We start from the raw sequence: 20,642 nt of genomic DNA, 5'->3' as shown, positions 1-20,642 counted from the left end.
GAATGGATTATTATTTAAACGGTAAGATGTTAAAACATGCTGCTGTGCAGAGGGACCTGGGTGTGCTGGTGCACGAGTCGCAAAAAGTTGGTGTGCAGGTGCAACAGGTGATTAAGAAGGCTCATTGAGTTTTGTCTTTCATTGCTAGAGGGATGGAGTTCAAGACTAGTGAGGTTATGCTGCAATTGTATCGGGTGTTGGTGAGGCCGCATCTGGAGTATTGTGTTTAGTTTTGGTCTCCTTACCTGAGAAAGGACATATTGGCACTGGAGGGAGTGCAGAGGAGATTCACGCGGTTAATCCCAGAGCTGAAGGGGTTGGATTATGACGAGAGGTTGAGTAGACTGGGACTGTACTCGTTGGAGTTTAGAAGGATGCGGGGGGATCTTATTGAGACATATAAAATTATGAAGGGAATAGATAGGATAGATGCGGGCAGGTTGTTTCCACTGGTCGGGGAAAGCAGAACTAGGGGGCATAGCCTCAAAATAAGGGGAAGTAGATTTAGGACTGAGTTTCGGAGGAACTTCTTCACCCAAAGGGTTGTGAATCTATGGAATTCCTTGCGCAGTGAAGCAGTAGAGGCTCCTTCATTAAATGTTTTTAAGATAAAGATAGATAGTTTTTTGAAGAATAAAGGGATTAAGGGTTATGGTGTTCGGGCCAGAAAGTGGAGCTGAGTCCACAAAAGATCAGCCATGATCTCATTGAATGGTGGAGCAGGCTCGAGGGGCCAGATGGCCGACTCCTGCTCCTAGTTCTTATGTTCTTATGTAGGGGCTGTGGGTGGGGTTAGGGGGGACACTCAAACTAATTGTGAGATTCGGGCACCCTTTCCAATTGGTGCCCCGATCCCGAAGGAGCCGGTGTGATTGGCCAGGTTAGTTCCCCTCCCCCCTACCCACTCGAGCCTCCCCCGTGACCCCCGCCCCCCCCCTCCCCATGCCATATCCCCTTGCTCCCCCTTCCCCACACACCCGCATCTACCCCCACGATCCCCTCGCCATCCCCCCACTCCTCACACCCCCCTCTCTGCGCACCTACTTCCTGCCCCCCCACGTCTCCCCCTCCCCGGTTCTCCCCCCTACCCGCGTCTCCCCCCTCCCCGGTTCTCCCCCCTACCCGCGTCTCCCCCCTCCCCGCGTCTCCCCCCTCCCTGCGTCTCCCCCCCTCTCAGCGTCTCCCCCCGCCCCGCGTCTCCCCCTCCCTGCGTCTCCCCACTCCCGCGTCTCCCCCTCCCCGCGTCTCCCCCCTTCCCGCGTCTCCCCCCCTCCCCAGATCTCCCCCTCCCCACGTCACCCCCCTCCCCGTGTCTCCCCCCTCCCCGCGTCTCCCCCCTCCCCGGATCTCCCCCTCCCCACGTCACCCCCCCTCCCCGTGTCTCCCCCTCCCCGCGTCTCCCCCTCCCCGCGTCTCCCCCTCCCCGCGTCTCCCCCCTCCCCGCGTCTCCCCCCCTCCCAGTGTCTCCCCCCCTCCCAGCATCTCCCCTCTCCTCGCGTCTCCCCCCCCACGTCTCCCCCTCCCCCTCCCCGCGTCTCCCCCTCCCCGCGTCTCCCCCTCCTCACGTCTCGCCCCTCCCAGTGTCTCCCCCCTCCCAGCGTCTCCCCTCTCCTCGCGTCTCCCCCCCCCACGTCTCGCCCTCCCCGCGTCTCCCCCTCCCCGCGTCTCCCCCTCCCCGCGTCTCCCCCTCCCCGCGTCTCCCCCTCCCCGCGTCTCCCCCCCCACGTCTCCCCCTCCCCGCGTCTCCCCCTCACCGTGTCTACCCCTCCTCGCATCTCCCCCCCTCCCCACGTCTCCCCCCTCCCAGCGTCTCCCCCCTCCCCGCGTCTCCCCCTCCCTGCGTCTCCCCCCCTCCCAGGGTCTCCCCCTCCCTGCGTCTCCCCCGCCCTGCGTCTCCCCCCCTCCCTGCGTCTCCCCCTCCCCGCGTCTCCCCCCTCCCAGGGTCTCCCCCCTCCCCGCGTCTCCCCCCTCCCCGCGTCTCCCCCTCCCTGCGTCTCGCCCTCCCTGCGTCTCCCCCACCCTGCGTCTCCCCCTCCCCGCGTCTCCCCCCTCCCCGCATCTCCCCCTTCACGCGTCTCCCCCTCCCCGCGTCTCCCCCTCCCTGCGTCTCGCCCTTCCTGCGTCTCCCCCCCGCGTCTCCCCCTCCCCGCGTCTCCCCCTCCCCGCGTCTCCCCCTCCCCGCGTCTCCCCCCTCCCCGCGTCTCCCCCCTCCCGCGTCTCCCCCTCCCCGCGTCTCCCCCTCCCCGCGTCTCCCCCTCCCCGCGTCTCCCCCTCCCCGCGTCTCCCCCTCCCCGCGTCTCCCCCTCCCCGCGTCTCCCCCTCCCCGCGTCTCCCCCTCCCCGCATCTCCACCATCCCAGTGTCTCCACCCTCCCAGCATCTCCCCCCTCCCCGCATCTCCCCCCTCCCCGCATCTCCCCCCCTCCTCGCGTCTCCCCCCCTCCTCGCGTCTCCCCCCTCCTCGCATCTCCCCCCTCCTCGCATCTCTCCCCTCTCCACGTCTCCCCCTTCCGCGCGTCTCCCCACTCCCCGCGTCTCCCCCCTGCCCCTCTCCGCGTCTCCCCCTCCCTGCGTCTCCCCCTCCCTGCGTCTCCCCCTCCCTGCGTCTCCCCCTCCCCGCGTCTCCCCCCTCCCCACGTCTCCCCCTCCCCCTCTCTGCGTCTCCCCCCCTCCCTGCGTCACCCCCTCCCTGCGTCTCCCCCTCCCCGCGTCTCCCCCCTCCCCGCGTCTCCCCCTTCCTCTCTCTGCGTCTCCCCCCTCCCTGCGTCACCCCCCTCCCCGCGTCTCCCCCTCCCCCTCTCTGCGTCTCCCCCCTCCCTGCGTCACCCCCCTACCCGCGTCTCCCCCTCCCCCTCTCTGCGTCTCCCCCCTCCCTGCGTCACCCCCTCCCCGCGTCTCCCCCTCCCCGCGTCTCCCCCCTCCCCGCGTCTCCCCCTCCCTGCGTCACCCCCTCCCCGCGTCTCCCCCTCCCCCGCGTCTCCCCCTCCCCGTGTCTCCCCCTCCCCCGCGTCTCCCCCTCCCCGCGTCTCCCCCCTCCCCGCGTCTCCCCCTACCTGCGTCTCCCCCTCCCCGTGTCTCCCCCTCCCCTCCTCCGCCTGACAACAGAAAATCCCACTGACAAGTGGCTGGAGTTGAGTATTCCCGGCTGAAAACCGGAGAACCCGCCCTCGGTGTTTTTCTGGATAATCTCCCCGTGTTTGCGTGGGTTTCGCCCCCACAACACAAAGCTGTGCAGGGTGGGTGGATTGGCCGCGCTAAATTGCCCCTTAGTTGGAAAAAAATGAATTGGGTACTCTAAATTTTTATACAAAAAGATCTCTTCCCGCTACACCCCACTCACTCCCCCTCCACCCCCCCAATCCCCCCCCCAATCCTCCCCCCCCCAATCCTCCCCCCCCAATCCTCCCCCCCCCCCCCCCCAATCCTCCCATGGCCACACCACCCCCATCACACTCACCTCATCCAATTTCTCTGTTTGACACTTTAACCGGGTCGCTGTGTTTTTCAGCCCATTCGATTCCTCCTCCAACTGCTGGGCCCTAGGACAAAAAAACAACCGTCATTAACGATGCAGCACCTTCAGGGGAGAGAGAGAGAGAGGTCAGCACCTTCAGGAGAGAGAGAGAGAGTCAGCACCTTCAGGGGAGAGAGAGAGAGAGAGTCAGCACCTTCAGGGGAGAGAGAGAGAGAGAGTCAGCACCTTCAGGGGAGAGAGAGAGAGAGTCAGCACCTTCAGGAGAGAGAGAGAGAGTCAGCACCTTCAGGGGAGAGAGAGAGAGTCAGCACCTTCAGGGGAGAGAGAGAGAGAGTCAGCACCTTCAGGAGAGAGAGAGAGTCAGCACCTTCAGGGGAGAGAGAGAGAGAGAGTCAGCACCTTCAGGGGAGAGAGAGAGAGAGTCAGCACCTTCAGGAGAGAGAGAGAGTCAGCACCTTCAGGAGAGAGAGAGAGTCAGCACCTTCAGGAGAGAGAGAGAGTCAGCACCTTCAAGAGAGAGAGAGTAAGCACCTTCAGGGGAGAGAGAGCGAGTCAGCACCTTCAGGGAGAGAGATAGTCAGCACCTTCAGGGGAGAGAGAGAGAGTCAGCACCTTCAGGGGAGAGAGAGAGAGAGTCAGCACCTTCAAGGGAGAGAGAGAGTCAGCACCTTCAGGTGAGAGAGAGAGAGAGAGGCTGTCGGCACCTTCAGGGGAGAGAGAGAGAGTCAGCACCTTCAGGGAGAGAGAGAGAGAGAGTCAGCACCTTCAGGGGAGAGAGACAGAGTCAGCACCTTCAGGGGAGGAGAGAGAAAGAGAGTCAGCACCTTCAGGTGAGCGAGAGAGTCAGCACCTTCAGGGGAGAGAGAGAGAGAGTCAGCACCTTCAGGGGAGAGAGAGAGAGAGAGAGAGTCAGCACCTTCAGGGGAGAGAGAGAGAGAGTCAGCACCTTCAGGGGAGAGAGAGAGAGAGTCAGCACCTTCAGGGGAGAGAGAGAGAGAGGAGAGTCAGCACCTTCAGGGGAGAGAGAGAGAGAGAGAGAGTCAGCACCTTCAGGGGGGAGAGAGAGAGTCAGCACCTTCAGGGGAGAGAGAGAGAGAGTCAGCACCTTCAGGTGAGAGAGAGAGAGAGTCGGCACCTTCAGGGGTGGGAGAGAGAGTCAGCACCTTGACGGGAAGAGAGAGAGAGAGTCCAGTACCTTCATGGGAGAGAGAGAGAGTCAGCACCTTCAGGGGAGAGAGAAAGAGAGTCAGCACCTTCAGGTGAGCGAGAGAGTCAGCACCTTCAGGAGAGAGAGAGAGTCAGCACCTTCAGGGGGGAGAGAGAGAGTCAGCACCCTTCAGGGGAGAGAGAGAGTCAGCACCTTCAGGGGAGAGAGAGAGAGAGTCAGCACCTTCAGGGGAGAGAGAGAGTCAGCACCTTCAGGGGAGAGAGAGAGAGAGTCAGCACCTTCAGGGGAGAGAGAGAGAGAGAGAGTCAGCACCTTCAGGGGAGGGAGAGAGAGTCAGCACCTTCAGGAGAGAGAGAGTCAGCACCTTCAGGGGAGAGAGAGAGAGAGTCAGCACCTTCAGGGGAGTGAAAGAGAGAGTCAGCACCTTCAGGGGAGAGAGAGAGTCAGCACCTTCAGGGGAGGAGAGTGAGAGAGTCAGCACCTTCAGGGGAGAGAGAGAGTCAGCACCTTCAGGGGAGAGAGAGAGAGAGTCAGCACCTTCAGGAGAGAGAGAGAGTCAGCACCTTCAGGGGAGAGAGAGAGAGTCAGCACCTTCAGGAGAGAGAGAGAGTCAGCACCTTCAGGAGAGAGAGAGAGAGTCAGCACCTTCAGGGGAGAGAGAGAGAGAGAGTCAGCACCTTCAGGGGAGGGAGAGAGAGAGAGTCAGTACCTTCAGGGGAGAGAGAGAGAATCAGCACCTTCAGGGGAGAGAGAGAGAGAGTCAGCACCTTTAGGGAGAGAGAGAGTCAGCACCTTCAGGGGAGAGAGAGAGAGTCAGCACCTTCAGGGAGAGAGAGAGTCAGCACATTCAGGAGAGAGAGAGAGAGAGTCAGCACCTTCAGGAGAGAGAGAGAGAGAGTCAGCACCTTCAGGAGAGAGAGAGAGAGAGTCAGCACCTTCAGGAGAGAGAGAGAGAGTCAGCACCTTCAGGGGAGAGAGAGAGAGTCAGCACCTTCAGGGGAGAGAGAGAGAGAGGGAGAGAGCCAGCACCTTCAGGGGAGAGAGAGATAGAGGGAGAGAGCCAGCACCTTCAGGGGAGGAGAGAGAGTCGGCACCTTCAGGGAGAGAGAGAGTCGGCACCTTCAGGGAGAGAGAGAGTCAGCACCTTGAGGGAAGAGAGAGAGAGTCAGCACCTTCATGGGAGAGAGAGAGAGTCAGCACCTTCAGGGGAGAGAGAAAGAGAGTCAGCACCTTCAGGTGAGCGAGAGAGTCAGCACCTTCAGGAGAGAGAGAGAGAGTCAGCACCTTCAGGGGGGAGAGAGAGAGTCAGCACCTTCAGGGGGGAGAGAGAGAGTCAGCACCTTCAGGGGGGGAGAGAGAGAGTCAGCACCTTCAGGGGAGAGAGAGAGAGTCAGCACCTTCAGGGGAGAGAGAGAGAGAGTCAGCACCTTCAGGGGAGAGAGAGAGTCAGCACCTTCAGGGAGAGAGAGAGAGAGTCAGCACCTTCAGGGGAGAGAGAGAGAGAGAGAGAGAGAGTCAGCACCTTCAGGGGAGAGAGAGAGAGTCAGCACCTTCAGGAGAGAGAGAGTCAGCACCTTCAGGGGAGAGAGAGAGAGAGTCAGCACCTTCAGGGGGAGGTGAGAGAGAGAGTCAGCACCTTCAGGGGAGAGAGAGAGAGAGTCAGCACCTTCAGGGGAGAGAGAGAGAGAGTCAGCACCTTCAGGGGAGAGAGAGAGTCAGCACCTTCAGGGGGAGAGAGAGAGAGTCAGCATCTTCAGGAGAGAGAGAGAGTCAGCACCTTCAGGGAGAGAGAGGAGAGTCAGCACCTTCAGGAGAGAGAGAGAGAGAGTCAGCACCTTCAGGAGAGAGAGAGAGAGTCAGCATCTTCAGGGGAGAGAGAGAGAGAGTCAGCACCTTCAGGGGAGGGAGAGAGAATCAGCACCTTCAGGGGAGAGAGAGAGAGAGTCAGCACCTTCAGGGGAGAGAGAGAGAGTCAGCACCTTCAGGGGAGAGAGAGAGAGTCAGCACCTTCACGGGAGAGAGAGAGTCAGCACCTTCAGGAGAGAGAGAGAGTCAGCACCTTCAGGAGAGAGAGAGAGAGAGTCAGCACCTTCAGGAGAGAGAGAGAGAGAGTCAGCACCTTCAGGAGAGAGAGAGAGAGTCAGCACCTTCAGGGGAGAGAGAGAGAGTCAGCACCTTCAGGGGAGAGAGAGAGAGAGGGAGAGAGCCAGCACCTTCAGGGGAGAGAGAGATAGAGGGGGAGAGCCAGCACCTTCAGGGGAGAGAGAGAGTCGGCACCTTCAGGGAGAGAGAGAGTCGGCACCTTCAGGGAGAGAGAGAGTCGGCACCTTCAGGAGAGAGAGAGTCAGCACCTTCAGGGGAGGGAGAGACTCAGCACCTTCAGGGAGAGAGAGAGTCAGCACCTTCAAGGGAGGGGAGAGACTCAGCACCTTCAGGGGAGAGAGAGAGAGTCAGCACCTTCAGGGGAGGGAGAGAGTCAGCACCTTCAGGGGAGAGAGAGAGAGAGTCAGCACCTTCAGGGGAGGGGGAGAGAGTCAGCACCTTCAGGAGAGAGAGACAGAGAGACAGCACCTTCAGGGGAGAGAGAGAGTCAGCACCTTCAGGGGAGAGAGAGAGAGTCAGCACCTTCAGGGGAGAGGGAGAGAGAGAGTCAGCACCTTCAGGGGAGAGAGAGAGAGAGTGAGAGTCAGCACCTTCAGGTGAGCGAGGGAGTCAGCACCTTCAGGAGAGAGAGAGAGTCAGCACCGTCAGGGGAGAGAGAGAGTCAGCACCTTCAGGGGAGAGAGAGCGAGTCAGCACCTTCAGGGGAGGGAGAGAGTCAGCACCTTCAGGGGAGAGAGAGCGAGTCAGCACCTTCAGGGAGAGAGTCAGCACCTTCAGGGGAGAGAGAGCGAGTCAGCACCTTCAGGGGAGGGAGAGAGTCAGCACCTTCAGGGGAGAGAGAGCGAGTCAGCACCTTCAGGGGAGGGGGTCACAACAGTCAATCCAAGTTTTCGAGGTGACAGTTTTGTGGGAGGGGTCTGGGTTAATCGAGCTGTTTGGGGCAGAGGCGGAAGGTTACAGACTGGGAGCCGATGTCTGTACCTCGCAGTCAGCATTTCAATCTCCACGTTCTTCTCTCTCTCCAGTTTATTGAGAATCTCACGATGCCGTCGAAACTCTTCCTGGAAAACCTCTTCCGCTCGCGTCTCCTGATCCTTCAGCTGCTCCTCCATCGCGTGGACCCTGCAAACGGACATCAGAGTGAGCGAATCACTTCACTGTGACAGCACTGTCCCTCCACAGTTACCGCCACCCCCTCACCCCACCCCCACCCCCACCCCCCCCTCACCCCCAACCCCCACACCCACCCCCACCCCCCACCCTCACCCCACCTCCCCTCACCCCCAACCCCCACCCCACCCTCACCCCCCCCACCCCCAACCCCCACCCCTCACCCCACCCCCCCCACCCCCCCCACCCCCACCCCCAACCCCCACACCCACCCTCACCCCCAACCCCCACCCCCTCCCCACCCCCAACCCCCACCCCCCACCTCACCCCACCCCCAACCCCCACCCCCCACCCCCACCCTCACCCCCAACCCCCTCCCCACCCCCCCTCACCCCACCCCCAACCCCCACCTCACCCCCACCCCCAACCCCCATACCCACCCCCACCCTCACCCCCAACCCCCTCCCCACCCCCCCTCACCCCACCCACAAACCCCTCCCCACCCCCACCCCCACCCTCACCCTCACCCCACCCCCACCCCCACCCCACCCTCACCCTCACCCCACCCCCACCCCACCCCCACCCCCACCCCACCCCCACCCCACCCCCAACCCCCACACCCACCCCCACCCTCACCCCACTCCCACCCCAACCCCACCCCACCCTCACCCAAACCCACCCCCACCCCCCACCCCCACCACCAACCCCCACCCCCAACCCCACCCCCCACCCTCACCCCACCCCCACCCCACCACCAACCCACACCCTCACCCCACCCCACTCTACTCCCACCCCACCACCAACCCCCCCCACCCTCACCCCACCCCCCCTCACCCACCCCCCCCCACCACCAACCCCACCCCCACCCTCACCCCACCCGCACCCCCTCTCCCCCTCACCCCAGCCCCCCAGCACCAACCCCACCCCCACCCTCACCCCACCCCCACCCCCCTCACCCCACCCCCACCCCCCCCCTCACCCAACCCCCCTCACCCCCCCAACTCCTCACCCCACACCACCCTCACCCCACCCCACCCTCACCCCACCCCCACCCCACCACCAACCCACACCCTCACCCCACCCCACTCTACTCCCACCCCACCACCAACCCCCCCCCACCCTCACCCCACCCCCCCCTCACCCACCCCCCCACCACCAACCCACCCCCCACCCTCACCCCACCCGCACCCCCTCTCCCCCTCACCCCAGCCCCCAGCACCAACCCCACCCCCCACCCCACCCCCACCCCCCCCCTCACCCCACCCCCACCCCCCCTCACCCCAGCCCCCTCACCCCCCCAACCCTCACCCCACCCCCCACCCTCACCCCCCCCCACCCCCAACCCCCACCCCAACCCCCACCCCCACCCCACCCCCACCCTCACCCCCACCCCCCCACCCCCCTCACCCCCACCACCCCCACCCCACCCCCAACCCCCACCCCACCCTCACCCCACCCCCACCCCCACCCAACCCCCACCCTCACCCACCCCCACCCCACCCCACACCCTCACCACACCCCCAACCCCCACCCCCACCCCACCCCCACCCCACCCCCAACCCCCAACCCCACCCTCACCCCACCCCCACACCCCCACCAACCCCACCCCCCCCCACCCCCACTCCTACCCTCACCCCACCCTCAGCCCACCCCACCCCTCACCCCACCCCACCCCACTCCACCCCACTCCACCCCCTCCCCTACCCTCACCCCCACCCCCCACCCTACCCCACCCCACCCTCACCCCCCAACCCCCCTCCCAACCCCACCCCACCCCCACCCACCTCACCCCAACCCCCTCCCCACCCCCAACCCCACCCCCACCCTTACCCCCACCCCCAACCCCACCCCACCCCCACCCCACCCCCACCCCCACCCCCACCCCCACCTCACCCCACCCCACCCTCACCACCCCACCCTCACCCCCACCCTCACCCCACCCGCCCCACTCCAACCCCACCCCTACCCTCACCCCACCCCCACCCCACCCCCACCCTCACCCCACCCACACCCCACCCCCACCCCACCCCCACCCTCACCCCCAAACCCCTCACCCCCAAACCCCCCTCCCCACCCCCAACCCCCACCCCCACCCTCACCCCACCCCCACCCCCACCCCACCCCAACCCCACCCCCACCCCACCCCCACCCCACCCTCACCCCAACCCACCCCCACCCCCACCCCACCCCAACCCCACCCCCACCCCCACACCCACCCCACCTCACCCCAACCCACCCCCAACCCCACCCCACCCCCACCCCAACCTCACCCCACCCCCACCCCCACCCTCACCCCAACCCACCCCACCCTCACCCAACCCCCACCCCCCAACCCACCCTCACCCCCACCCCACCCCACCCCACCCCCACCCTCACCCCACCCTCACCCCACCCCCACCCCACCCCCACCCCCACCCTCACCCCCAAACCCCTCACCCCCAAACCCCTCCCCACCCCCAACCCCCACCCCCACCCTCACCCCACCCCACCCCCACCCCACCCCAACCCCACCCCCACCCCACCCCCACCCCACCCTCACCCCAACCCCACCCCCACCCCACCCCAACCCCACCCCCACCCCCACCCCCACCCCACCCTCACCCCAACCCCACCCCCACCCCACCCCAACCCCACCCCCACCCCCACCCCAACCTCACCCCACCCCCACCCCACCCTCACCCCAACCCACCCCACCCTCACCCAACCCCCACCCCAACCCACCCTCACCCTCACCCCCACCCTCACCACCACCCCACCCCCACTCCACCCCCACCCTACCCCCAACCCCACCCCCACTCCACTCCACCCCCACCCTCACCCCACCCCCAACCCCACCCCCACCCCCACCCTCACCCCACCCTCACCCCCATCACCACCCCCTCCCCCATCCTCACCCTCACCCCCATCCCCACCCACACCCCCACCCTCACCCTCACCCCCACCCTCACCCCCACCCCCACCCTCACCCCCATCCCCACCCCCCACCCCACCCTCACCCCCATCCCCACCCCCACCCTCACTCTCACCCCACCCCCATCCCCACCCTCACCCCATCCCCACCCTCATCCCCACCCCCACCCTCACACTCACCCCCACCCTCTCCCCACCCCCACCCTCACCCTCACCCCCACCCTGACCCCCATCCCCACCCCCACCCCACCCCCACCCTCACCCCCACCCTCACCCCCATCCCCACCCCACCCCCGCCCTCACCCTCACCCCCACCCTCACCCACACCCTCACATCCACCCCCACCCTCACCCCTTCACTCTATACTCCCCAATTGATTTCCCCTCCCAACTCCGCTTCCCATTTCTCCTTGATCTTCACCCCCCAGCCACTTGTATATATCCCCAATTCTTCCCTCCTCTTCCACATCCGGAAGCAGCAGTTGCTCCAGCAGGGTGTATCCCAGCAATCTAGGGAACCTCCTTCAGACCTTTCGCGCAAAGTCCCCAACCTGTAGATACCTGAACTCACTTCCCTTCGGCAGCTCTACCCTCTCCCTTAGCTCCTCCAGACTGGCGAACCCTTCCTGCAAATACAGATCCCTCACCTTGGCCAGCCCCACTTCCCTCCACCTCCTGTATACACTATCCACCCCCCCCCCCGACCCCCCACCCCCCACCCCCCCCCACCTTCTGCCCTTCCCGGCTCAAACCCATGATTCTCGCACAGCGAAGTTAGCACCGACATTCCTTCCATCCTAAAATGCCTCCTCAGCTGATTCCATATCTTCAAGGAGCACCACTGGGCTCCTTGAATACCTACTCGGAGCCATTGGCAATGCTGCCATCACCATTGCCCTCAAACTAGACCCCTTACAAGATAGTTCCTCCATCCTAACCCACCTCACCTCAGCACTGCCCAATGTCAAAACTGAGTCAGGGCGACAGGAGCAGGCAGTTGTTTGGTTACCTGTGCACTAGTTGTGTGTTTTCGTGTTTGAGTTTATTTTTCTGGTCACAATTGAGCAGACACTCATTCTCCAGCTCAGTAACCTTCTTCTCCAGGTAGCTAACCTGCTCACAAAATTTAAGAGATGATCAGCATCAACTGAAGCACATCGCTGTCCTCATCAAACACTCCCAGGACAGGTACAGCACGGGGTTAGATACAGAGTAAAGCTCCCTCTACACTGTCCCCATCAAACACTCCCAGGACAGGTACAGCACGGGTTAGATACAGAGTAAAGCTCCCTCTACACTGTCCTCATCAAACACTCCCAGGACAGGTACAGCACGGGGTTAGATACAGAGTAAAGCTCCCTCTACACTGTCCCCATCAAACACTCCCAGGACAGGTACAGCACGGGGGTAGATACAGAGTAAAGCTCCCTCTACACTGACACCATCAAACACTCCCAGGACAGGTACAGCACGGGGTTACATATAGAGCAAAGCTCCCTCTACACTGTCCCCATCAAACACTCCCACGACAGGTACAGCACGGGGTTAGATACAGAGTAAAGCTACCTCTACACTGTCCCCATCAAACACTCCCAGGACAGGTACAGCACAGGGTTAAACACAGAGTAAAGCTCCCTCTACACTGTCACCATCAAACACTCCCAGGACAGGTACAGCACAGGGTTAGATACAGAGTAAAGCTCCCTCTGCACTGTCCCCATCAAACGCTCCCAGGACAGGTACAGCACGGGGCTAAACACAGAGTAAAGCTCCGTATGCACTGTCCCCATCAAACACTCCGAGGACAGGTACAGCAGAGGGTTAGATACAGAGTAAAGCTCCCTCTACACTGTCCACGTCAAACACTCCCAGGACAGGTACAGCACGGGGTTAGATACAGAGCAAAGCTCCCTCTACGCTGTCCCCATCAAACACTCCCAGGACAGGTACAGCACGGGGTTAGATACAGAGTAAAGCTCCCTCTACACTGTCCCCATCAAACACTCCCACGACAGGAACAGCACGGGGTTAGATACAGAGTAAAGCTCCCTCTACACTGTCCCCATCAAAAACTTCCAGGACAGGTACAGCACGGGGTTAGGTACAGAGTAAAGCTCCCTCTGCACTGTCCCCATCAAACGCTCCCAGGACAGGTACAGCACGGGGCTAAACACAGAGTAAAGCTCCGTATGCACTGTCCCCATCAAACACTCCGAGGACAGGTACAGCACGGGGTTAAATAAAGCTTCCTCTACACAGTCCCCATCAAATACTCCCAGGACAGATACAGCACGGGGTTAGATACAGAGTAAAGCTCCCTCTGCACTGTCCCCATCAAACACTCCCAGGACAGGTAGAGCACGGGGTTATATACAGAGTAAAGCTCCCTCTACACTGTCCCCATCAAACACTCCCAGGACAGGTACAGCACGGGGTTAGATACAGCGTAAAGCTCCCTCTACACTGTCCCCATCAAACACTCCCAGGACAGGTACAGCATGGGGTTAGATACAGAGTAAAGCTCCCTGTACACTGCCCCCATCAAACACTCCCAGGACTGGTACAACACGGGGTTAGATACAGAGTAAAGCTCCCTCTACACTGTCCCCATCAAACACTCCCGGGGCAGGTACAGCACAGGGTTACATACAGAGTAAAGCTCCCTCTACACTGTCCCCATCAAACAGTCCCAGGACAGGCACAGCACGGGGTTAGATACAGAGTAAAGCTCCCTCTGCACTGTCCCCATCAAACGCTCCCAGGACAGGTACAGCACGGGGCTAAACACAGAGTAAAGCTCCGTATGCACTGTCCCCATCAAACACTCCGAGGACAGGTACAGCAGAGGGTTAGATACAGAGTAAAGCTCCCTCTACACTGTCCACGTCAAACACTCCCAGGACAGGTACAGCACGGGGTTAGATACAGAGCAAAGCTCCCTCTACGCTGTCCCCATCAAACACTCCCAGGACAGGTACAGCACGGGGTTAGATACAGAGTAAAGCTCCCTCTACACTGTCCCCATCAAACACTCCCACGACAGGAACAGCACGGGGTTAGATACAGAGTAAAGCTCCCTCTACACTGTCCCCATCAAAAACTTCCAGGACAGGTACAGCACGGGGTTAGGTACAGAGTAAAGCTCCCTCTGCACTGTCCCCATCAAACGCTCCCAGGACAGGTACAGCACGGGGCTAAACACAGAGTAAAGCTCCGTATGCACTGTCCCCATCAAACACTCCGAGGACAGGTACAGCACGGGGTTAAATAAAGCTTCCTCTACACAGTCCCCATCAAATACTCCCAGGACAGATACAGCACGGGGTTAGATACAGAGTAAAGCTCCCTCTGCACTGTCCCCATCAAACACTCCCAGGACAGGTAGAGCACGGGGTTATATACAGAGTAAAGCTCCCTCTACACTGTCCCCATCAAACACTCCCAGGACAGGTACAGCACGGGGTTAGATACAGCGTAAAGCTCCCTCTACACTGTCCCCATCAAACACTCCCAGGACAGGTACAGCATGGGGTTAGATACAGAGTAAAGCTCCCTGTACACTGCCCCCATCAAACACTCCCAGGACTGGTACAACACGGGGTTAGATACAGAGTAAAGCTCCCTCTACACTGTCCCCATCAAACACTCCCGGGGCAGGTACAGCACAGGGTTACATACAGAGTAAAGCTCCCTCTACACTGTCCCCATCAAACAGTCCCAGGACAGGCACAGCACGGGGTTAGATACAGAGTAAAGCTCCCTCCACACCGTCCCCATCAAACACTCCCAGGACAGGTACAGCACGGGATTAGATACAGAGTAAAGCTACCTCTACACAGTCCCCATCAAACACTCACAGGACACGTACAGCACGGGGTTAGATACAGAGTAAAGCTCCCTCTACATTATCCCCATCAAACACTCCCAGGACAGATATAGCATGGGGTTAGATACGGAGTAAAGCTCCCGCAACACTGTCCCCATCAAACACTCCCAGGATAGGTACAGCACGGGATAAGATACAGAGTAAAGCTCCCTCTACACTGTCCCTGTCAAACAGTCCCAGGACAGGTACAGCACGGGGTTACATAAAGAGTAAAGCTCCCTCTACACTGTCCCCGTCAAACAGTCCCAGGACAGGCACAGCACGGGGTTAGATACGGAGTAAAGCTCCCTCCACACTGTCCCCATCAAACACTTCCAGGACAGGTACAGCACGAGGTTAGACACAGAGTAAAGCTCCCGCGACTCTGTCCCCATCAAAAACTCCCAGGACAGGTACAGCGCGGGGTTAGATACAGAGCAAAGCTCCCTCTGCACTGTCCCCATCAAACACTCCCAGGACAGGTACAGCACGGGGTTAGATACAGAGCAAAGCTCCCTCTACACTGTCCCCATCAAACACTCCCACGACAGGTACAGCACGGGGTTATATACAGAGTAAAGCTCCCTCTGCACTGTCCCCGTCAAACAGTCCCAGGACAGGCACAGCACGGGGTTAGATACAAAATAAAACTCCCACTACACTGTCCCCATCAAACACTTCCAGGACAGGTACAGCACGGGGTTAGATACAGAGCAAAGCTCCCTCTACACTGTCCCCATCAAACACTCCCACGACAGGTACAGCACAGGGTTAGATACAGAGTAAAGCTCCCTCTAAACTGTCCCCATCAAACAGTCCCAGGACAGGGACAGCATGGGGTTAGATACAGCGTAAATCTCCCTCTACACTGTCCCCATCAAACACTCCCAGGGCAGGTACAGCACGGGGTTAGATACAGAGTAAAGCTCCCTCTAAAATGTCCCCATCAAATACTCCCAGAACAGGTGCAGCATGGGGTTAGATACAAAATAAAACTCCCTCTACACTGTCCCCGTCAAACATCACCAGGACAGATACAGCACGGGGTTAGATACAGAGCAAAGCTCCCTCTGCACTGTCCCCATCAAACACTCCCAGGACAGGTACAGCATGGGGTTAGATACAGAGCAAAGCTCCCTCTGCACTGTCCACATCAAACACTCCCAGAACAGGTACAGCACAGGGTTAGATACAAAATAAAACTCCCACTACACTGTCCCCATCAAACACTCCCAGGACAGGTACAGTACGGGGTTGAAACAGAGGAAAGCTCCCTCTACACTATCCCCATCAAACACTCCCAGGACAGGTACAGCACGGGGTTAGATACAGAGTAAAGCTCCCTCTACACTGTCCCCATCAAACACTCCCAGGACAGGTACAGCACCGGCTTAGATACAGAGGATATCTCCCTCTACACTGTCCCCGTCAAATACTTCCAGGACAGGTACAGCATGGGGTTAAATAAAGCTTCCCCTACACAGTCCCCATCAAACACTCCCAGGACAGGTAGAGCACGGGGTTATATACAGAGTAAAGCTCCCTCTACACTGTCCCCATCAAACAGCCCCAGGACAGGTACAGCACGCGGTTAGATCCAGCGTAATGCTCCCTCTACAATGTCCCCATCAAACACATCCAGGACAGGTACAGCACGGGGTTAGACACAGAGTAAAGCTCCCTCGACTCTGTCCCCATCAAACACTCCCAGGACAGGTACAACACGGGGTTAGATACAGAGTAAAGCTCCCTCTACACTGTCCCCGTCAAACACTCCCAGGACAGGTACAGCACGGGGTTAGATATAGAGTAAAGCTCCCTCTACACTGTCCCCATCAAACACTCCCAGGACAGGTACAGCACGGGGTTAGATACAGAGTAAAGCTCCCTCTACACTGTCCCATTCAAACACTCCCCGGACAGGTACAGCACGGGGTTACATACAGAGTAAAGCTCCCTCTACACTGTCCCCGTCAAACAGTCCCAGGACAGGCACAGCACGGGGTTAGATACAGAGTAAAGCTCCCTCCACACTGTCCCATCAAACACTCCCAGGACAGGTACAGCACGGCGTTAGACACAGAGTAAAGCTCCCTGGACTCTGTCCCCATCAAAAACTCCCAGGACAGGTACAGCACGGGGTGAAAGACAGAGTAAAGCTTCCTCTAGACTGTCCCCATCAAACACTCCCAGAACAGGTACAGCACAGGGTTAAATACAGAGCAAAGCTCCCTCTACACTGTCCCCATCAAACACTCCCAGGACAGGTACAGCACGGGGTTAGATACAGAGTAAAGCTCCCTCTACACTGTCCCCATCAAACACTCCCAGGACAGATACAGCACAGGGTTAGAGACAGAGTAAAGCTCCCTCTACACTGTCCCCATCAAACGCTCCCAGGACAGGTACAGCACGGGGTTAGATACAGAGTAAAGCTTACTCTACACTGTCCCCATCAAACACTCCCGGGACAGGTACAGCACAGGGTTAGATACAGAGTAAAGCTCCCTCTGCACTGTCCCCTTCAAACACTCCCAGGACAGGTACAGAACAGGGTTAGACACGAGTAAAACTCCCTCTGGACTGTCCCCATCAAACACTCCCAGGATAGGCACAGCACAGGGTTAGATACAGAGTAAAGCTCCCTCTGCACTGTCCCCATCAAACACTCCCAGAACAGGTACAGCACGGGGTTAGATACAAAATAAAACTCCCTCTGTACTGTCCCCATCAAACACTCCCAGGACAGGTACAGCACGGGGTTAGATACAGAGTAAAGCTCCCTCTCCACTGTCCTCATCAAACACTCCCAGAACAGGTACAGCACAGTGTTAGATACAAAATAAAACTCCCACTACACTGCCCCATCAAACACTCCCAGGACAGGTACAGCACGGGGTTAGATACAGAGTAAAGCTCCCTCGACACTGTCCCCATCAAACACTCCCAGGACAGGTACAGCACGGGGTGTGATACAGAGTAAAGCTCCCTCTACACTGTCCCCATCAAACACTCCCAGGGCAGGTACAGCACGGGGTTAGATACAGAGTAAAGCTCCCTCTCCACTGTCCTCATCAAACACTCCCAGGACAGGTACAGCACAGGGTTAGATACAGAGTAAACCTCCGTCTACACTGTCCCCATCAAACACTCCCAGGACAGGCACAGCACAGGGTTAGATACAGAGTAAAGCTCCCTCTGCACTGTCCCCATCAAACACTCCCAGAACAGGTACAGCACGGGGTTAGATACAAAACAAAACTCCCTCTGTACTGTCCCCATCAAACACTTCCAGAACAGGTACAGCACAGTGTTAGATACAAAATAAAACTCCCTCTACACTGTCCCCATTAAACACTCCCAGGACAGGTACAGCACGGGGTTAGATCCAGAGTAAAGCTCCCTCTACACTGTCCCCATCAAACACTCCCAGGACAGGTACAGCACGGGGTTAGATACAGAGTAAAGCTCCCTCTACACTGTCCCCATCAAACACTCCCAGGACAGGTACAGCACGGGGTTAGATACAGAGTAAAGCTCCCTCTACACAGTCCCCATCAAACACTCCATGGACAGGCACAGCACGGGGTTAGATACAGAGTAAAGCTCCCTCCACACAGTCCCCATCAAACACTCCCAGGACAGGCACAGCACAGGGTTAGATACAGAGAAAAGCTCCCTCTGCACTGTCCCCATCAAACACTCCCAGAACAGGTACAGCACGGGGTTAGATACAAAATAAAACTCCCTCTACACTGTCCCCAACAAACACTCCCAGGACAGGTAGAGCACGGGGTTATATACAGAGTAAAGCTCCCTCTACACTGTCCCCATCAAACACTCCCAGGACAGGTACAGCACGGGGTTAGATACAGAGTAAAGCTCCCTCTCCACTGTCCCATTCAAACACTCCCCGGACAGGTACAGCACGGGGTTAGATACAGAGTAAAGCTTCCTCTACACAGTCCCCATCAAACACTCCCAGGACAGATACAGCACGGGGTTAAATAAAGCTTCCTCTACACAGTCCCCATCGAACACTCCCAGGACAGATACAGCACGGGGTTAGATACAGAGTAAAGCACCCTCAACACTGTCACTGTCAAACACTCCCAGGACAGGCACAGCACGGGGTTAGACACAGAGGAAAGCTCCCTCGACTCTGTCCCCATCAAATACTCCCAGGACAGGGACCGCACGGGGTTAGATACAGAGTAAAGCTCCCTCTACACTGTCCCCATCAAACACTCCCAGGACAGGTACAGCACGGGGTTAGATACAGAGGATATCTCCCTCTACACTGTCCCCATCAAACACTCCCAGGGCAGGTACAGCATGGAGTTAGATACAGAGTGAAGCTCCCTCTGCACTTTTCCCATCAAACACTCCCAGGATAGGTACAGCACGGGGTTAGATACAGAGTAAAGCTCCCTCTACAGTGTCCCCATCAACCACTCCCAGGACAGGTAGAGCACGGGGTTAGATACAGAGTAAAGCTCCCTCTACACTGTCCCCATCAAACACTCCCAGGACAGGTACAGCACGGGGCTAAACACAGAGTAAAGCTCCGTATGCACTGTCCCCATCAAACACTCCGAGGACAGGTACAGCACGGGGTTAAATAAAGCTTCCTCTACACAGTCCCCATCAAATGCTCCCAGGACAGATACAGCACGGGGTTAGATACAGAGTAAAGCTCCCTCTGCACTGTCCCCATCAAACACTCCCAGGACAGGTAGAGCACGGGGTTATATACAGAGTAAAGCTCCCTCTACACTGTCCCCATCAAACACTCCCAGGACAGGTACAGCACGGGGTTAGATACAGCGTAAAGCTCCCTCTACACTGTCCCCATCAAACACTCCCAGGACAGGTACAGCATGGGGTTAGATACAGAGTAAAGCTCCCTGTACACTGCCCCCATCAAACACTCCCAGGACAGGTACAACACGGGGTTAGATACAGAGTAAAGCTCCCTCTACACTGTCCCCATCAAACACTCTCGGGGCAGGTACAGCACGGGGTTACATACAGAGTAAAGCTCCCTCTACACTGTCCCCGTCAAACACTCCCAGGACAGGTACAGCACGGGGTTAGATATAGACTAAAGCTCCCTCTACACTGTCCCCATCAAACACTCCCGGGGCAGGTACAGCACAGGGTTACATACAGAGTAAAGCTCCCTCTACACTGTCCCCATCAAACAGTCCCAGGACAGGCACAGCACGGGGTTAGATACAGAGTAAAGCTCCCTCCACACCGTCCCCATCAAACACTCCCAGGACAGGTACAGCACGGGGTTAGATACAGAGTAAAGCTACCTCTACACAGTCCCCATCAAACACTCACAGGACACGTACAGCACGGGGTTAGATACAGAGTAAAGCTCCCTCTACATTATCCCCATCAAACACTCCCAGGACAGATATAGCATGGGGTTAGATACGGAGTAAAGCTCCCGCAACACTGTCCCCATCAAACACTCCCAGGATAGGTACAGCACGGGGTTAGATACAGAGTAAAGCTCCCTCTACACTGTCCCCGTCAAACAGTCCCAGGACAGGTACAGCACGGGGTTACATAAAGAGTAAAGCTCCCTCTACACTGTCCCCGTCAAACAGTCCCAGGACAGGCACAGCACGGGGTTAGATACGGAGTAAAGCTCCCTCCACACTGTCCCCATCAAACACTTCCAGGACAGGTACAGCACGAGGTTAGACACAGAGTAAAGCTCCCGCGACTCTGTCCCCATCAAAAACTCCCAGGACAGGTACAGCGCGGGGTTAGATACAGAGCAAAGCTCCCTCTGCACTGTCCCCATCAAACACTCCCAGGACAGGTACAGCACGGGGTTAGATACAGAGCAAAGCTCCCTCTACACTGTCCCCATCAAACACTCCCACGACAGGTACAGCACGGGGTTATATACAGAGTAAAGCTCCCTCTGCACTGTCCCCGTCAAACAGTCCCAGGACAGGCACAGCACGGGGTTAGATACAAAATAAAACTCCCA

General features: G+C 59.0%; 1 protein-coding gene across 3 annotated transcripts in view; it reads right to left on the bottom strand.

Moving 5' to 3' along the window:
* rab11fip4a (RAB11 family interacting protein 4 (class II) a) overlaps window positions 1-20,642 on the bottom strand; it is a 375,285-nt gene that overhangs the window by 104,747 nt on the left and 249,896 nt on the right. For all 3 annotated transcript variants that reach the window (XM_072483892.1, XM_072483889.1, XM_072483890.1), the window contains exons 9-10: window positions 11,774-11,877; window positions 7,727-7,867 (exon numbers count right to left, since the gene is read on the bottom strand). In XM_072483892.1, coding sequence (XP_072339993.1) covers window positions 7,727-7,867; window positions 11,774-11,877 — 245 coding nt within the window. The remainder of the gene's footprint in view (window positions 1-7,726; window positions 7,868-11,773; window positions 11,878-20,642) is intronic.

Source organism: Scyliorhinus torazame, chromosome 18, assembly GCF_047496885.1.
Source record: "Scyliorhinus torazame isolate Kashiwa2021f chromosome 18, sScyTor2.1, whole genome shotgun sequence".
In the NCBI taxonomy this organism is placed as follows: domain Eukaryota; kingdom Metazoa; phylum Chordata; class Chondrichthyes; order Carcharhiniformes; family Scyliorhinidae; genus Scyliorhinus; species Scyliorhinus torazame.
This window is presented reverse-complemented; position numbering and strand designations above follow the sequence as displayed.